The sequence below is a fragment of the Trypanosoma equiperdum genome (genome assembly GCF_001457755.1).
Source record: "Trypanosoma equiperdum strain OVI genome assembly, contig: ctg_249, whole genome shotgun sequence".
Lineage (NCBI taxonomy): Eukaryota > Euglenozoa > Kinetoplastea > Trypanosomatida > Trypanosomatidae > Trypanosoma > Trypanosoma equiperdum.
The window spans coordinates 7,128-10,467 of NW_027124142.1; the positions used below are offsets into that span (position 1 = coordinate 7,128).

The window sequence follows — 3,340 nt, forward strand, 5'->3', positions numbered from 1 at the left end:
TGCATCCTTCATCCACGTACGGACATACACGTGTATATATGTGTGTTTATTGAATTTCACATACGTGGGAGTAGGGATGTGGACTACAATGCCTTCAAGGTGATCGTTCTCCTCCCGTTACTGAAGTTAGCTTAATCAACGCTGTTCTAACAATACACAGCCATATATATGTATATATTTTTTTTTCAGTATTTTTTCGCTATTGTTGTTTGCTTGAGTAGGAAAAACTAGCAGTGATGATGCTATCGCTTGTGCTATCGTTGATTTTCCTCTCCGTCACCACTGTCAGAAGTAAAGAAATCACGAAGCTGAATTCCGAGTTCAACCTTGATGCCTCGGACTATGGCGAGGGAATACTCCGTCTTGTGTTGAAGCCAAATAAGGACTGGTTTTATGAGGTGGATTCGGTAGTGGTAAGGGAACCAGTGGTCGGGGAACTTCAATCAAAGTGCGACGGTGCTAGTTGCACAATTTCCAGTGGGAACTGTGCCATCACCACTACAGTGGAAGGAAACAGATTCCAGGCAAATTACCAGTGTGCTGGCTCCATGCTGACCTCTGTGGATCTATCATTGGATCACCTAGAGGAACCATCTGTGAACTTTTCCTTTCCAGTTGCTCAGCGTCTCTACGGCATTCCGGAGCATTCTATGGATCTGGCTCTGAAGGGAGATGTCACCTATCTGATGTACAACACAGACGCATTTCAGTATAAAATCAACGACCCCCAACCACTGTATGGTTCTATTCCCTTTCTCATCGCGCACTCAGTGAAAGTAACCACTGGTGTGCTCTTCCTCAACAGTGCCGGAATGAAGGTAAAAGTGCTGTCCGAAAATGGGATGGGTTGCCAGTGGGACGCTGAGGCTGGGTTAGTTGATTTATTCTTCTTTCCAGGCCCCACACCTGCCCTAGTGCAACAACAACATGCCTCTATCACGGGTCCTACAATTCTTCCCCCATACTTCAGCCTGGGTTTTCACCAGTGCAGGTGGAATTACCGCAGTACGGAGGACTCGCTCGGTGTTGATCAAGGCTTCGACCAACACAATCTTCCCTACGACGTTCTCTGGCTTGACATCGAACACACTGATAACAAAAAATATTTTACGTGGGACAAGGACACATTTCCCGACCCTAAGTTGCTTGTTGGGACGTTAGCCTCAAAAGGACGAAAGCTTGTAACTATCAAAGATCCTCACGTTAGGGTCGAGCCGGGCTATTTTGTACACGATGAGGCCATGCAGGGTGATTACTACGTGAAGAGCAGCAGTGGGGACGGGCCCTACGTTGGGCAATGCTGGCCGGGTCGCAGTTCGTGGCCGGATTTTTATAACAAAAGGACACGGGACTGGTACGCCACATTCTTTCACCACGATAGGTATGAGGGGGGAAGCCATGATGTTCACACATGGGTTGATATGAACGAACCATCCATATTTGATGGACCTGAAAAGACAATTCGTCGCGATGCCAAACACACCAGTGATAGCGGGAAGTTGGTTGATAACAAATACATTCACAACATATATTCGCTGTATACCGTGATGAGCGCACACCAGGGGCACTTGGAGTCCAGCAAAGGACTTGACCACGTGAAGCGGCCCTTCATTCTTACACGGAGCTTCTTCTCTGGCTCACAGCGTTATTCAGCCATGTGGACCGGAGACAACATGGCAAAGTGGGATCACCTACAGAATTCCTTCCCAGAACTTCTGTCCCTTTCGGTCTCCAACTACGTTTTCATTGGTGCGGATGCGGGTGGCTTCTTCTTTGATCCAAGCGAGGAACTCTTCGTGCGGTGGATGCAGGCAGCCGTTTTCTACCCGTTTATGCGGACGCATTCACACTTGGAAACGAAGCGTCGTGAACCATGGATGTTCGGTGGGGCCGCGACGGACAGAATCCGTGCCGCCCTGGCGCTTCGCTATTCGCTTCTCCCCTACATCTACACACAGTTCTTCATCAGCCATAGGACTGGCTCAACTATCATGAGGCCCCTCTTTTATGAGTTCCCCCATGAGGAACAATTCTATGATGAACAGTACACTTTCATGTTTGGTCCGTCGCTGCTTGCATCGCCTGTCATCAACGAAGGTGAGACAGAAAAGGTTATTCCCATTCCTAGCGGCAGTAAATGGTATTCTTATGCCACTGGTGAAGTGGTCCTGCCAGGCCAGCACCGCGTCAAAGTGGATATGGACTCTATACCGTTTTTTCTCCGCGGTGGCCACATCATTCCAGCAAAGTTGCGCATGCGTAGAGGGACATTCGGAACCAAGCATGATCCCTTCACCCTCTACGTCGCGCTGAACGATAAAGGCAATAGTGCGGGAGAATTATTCATTGATGACGGAGAGTCATTTAACTATGAGTCGGGGGCATACATCCACAGACTGCTGTCATTTACTGATGGCCGCCTTGTCAACACGGTGCACCCTAATTCGACGGCGAATGCGATGTTTACCGCAAAGAACAGGGTGGAAAGGATTATCATTCTCGGGTACGAAGGAAAGCCGAAGGTGGCCATGATAGAAGTGCCAACGCAGTCAGTCATTATGGGACGGGAAGTTGACTGTGAGATAGAGGACGGGTCCCTTGTACTGCGGAACCCGGATCTTCCAATAAGTGACGACTGGACCATTGTGCTGAAGAGATAGGATGGCGAGGCCGGCGGGTTGCTGCCACATTTCTCTGGGTCTGATCTTGTTGCTCATGCACATCGGCTCTACACTCATCACTCTTTTCGTTTACCACCTCTGAACAGCAACAATGAAAGGGGAGGTAGTTCGTCTGGGAAAGTGGTAGGCGTCGTGTTCTCATTCTATTTTACGTGACAGCATGTCCTGTTAATCATACAGCAGCATACACTACTGACCCTATTTGAAGATACGTCGAGGAGGAAAAAGTGAAAGGAAGCGGGAACACTATGCATCTAATCTCTTACCGGTATGAACCTAGAAAACACTAAGGTCATAAATTCTTTGTGAATAATTGAACATGGGAAGGCCATGGGAGGAGCAATAAACTCGCATGCACCAATTCTGAGAAGATGGGTGTGTTGGAGTCAGAGGGGGACGACAACGAATCGCCGTTGAAGAAGATGAGCCTAAGTATTTCAACGTCAACGGACATACGGATGTTTGTCGCGCCTTTGTGGCGAAGCATTCCTCCACGCCGTCAGCTGTTAACTTTCTCTTTGTATCATCGCAAATTATCCCTTCTTTGCTTCTGGTACGAACCTCGCGGGACAGTATAGTTAGGCAACGTGGCGGAGCGCACGTACACGGACACATACGCAGGGGTGGAAGTACAAGCGGCGCTGTTTTTTTTTTTTTTT

The 3,340-nt window shown here is 48.5% G+C and overlaps 1 protein-coding gene across 1 annotated transcript; it reads left to right on the forward strand.

Moving 5' to 3' along the window:
• Positions 1–236: 236 nt before the first annotated feature.
• On the forward strand, positions 237–2,660 carry TEOVI_000085800 (glucosidase, putative; the record flags this gene model as incomplete). Its single annotated transcript, XM_067224181.1, has 1 exon — positions 237–2,660. One exon carries the CDS (start codon positions 237–239, stop codon positions 2,658–2,660), a length of 2,424 nt encoding a protein of 807 aa, XP_067080282.1.
• Between the last annotated feature and the right edge of the window lie 680 nt (positions 2,661–3,340).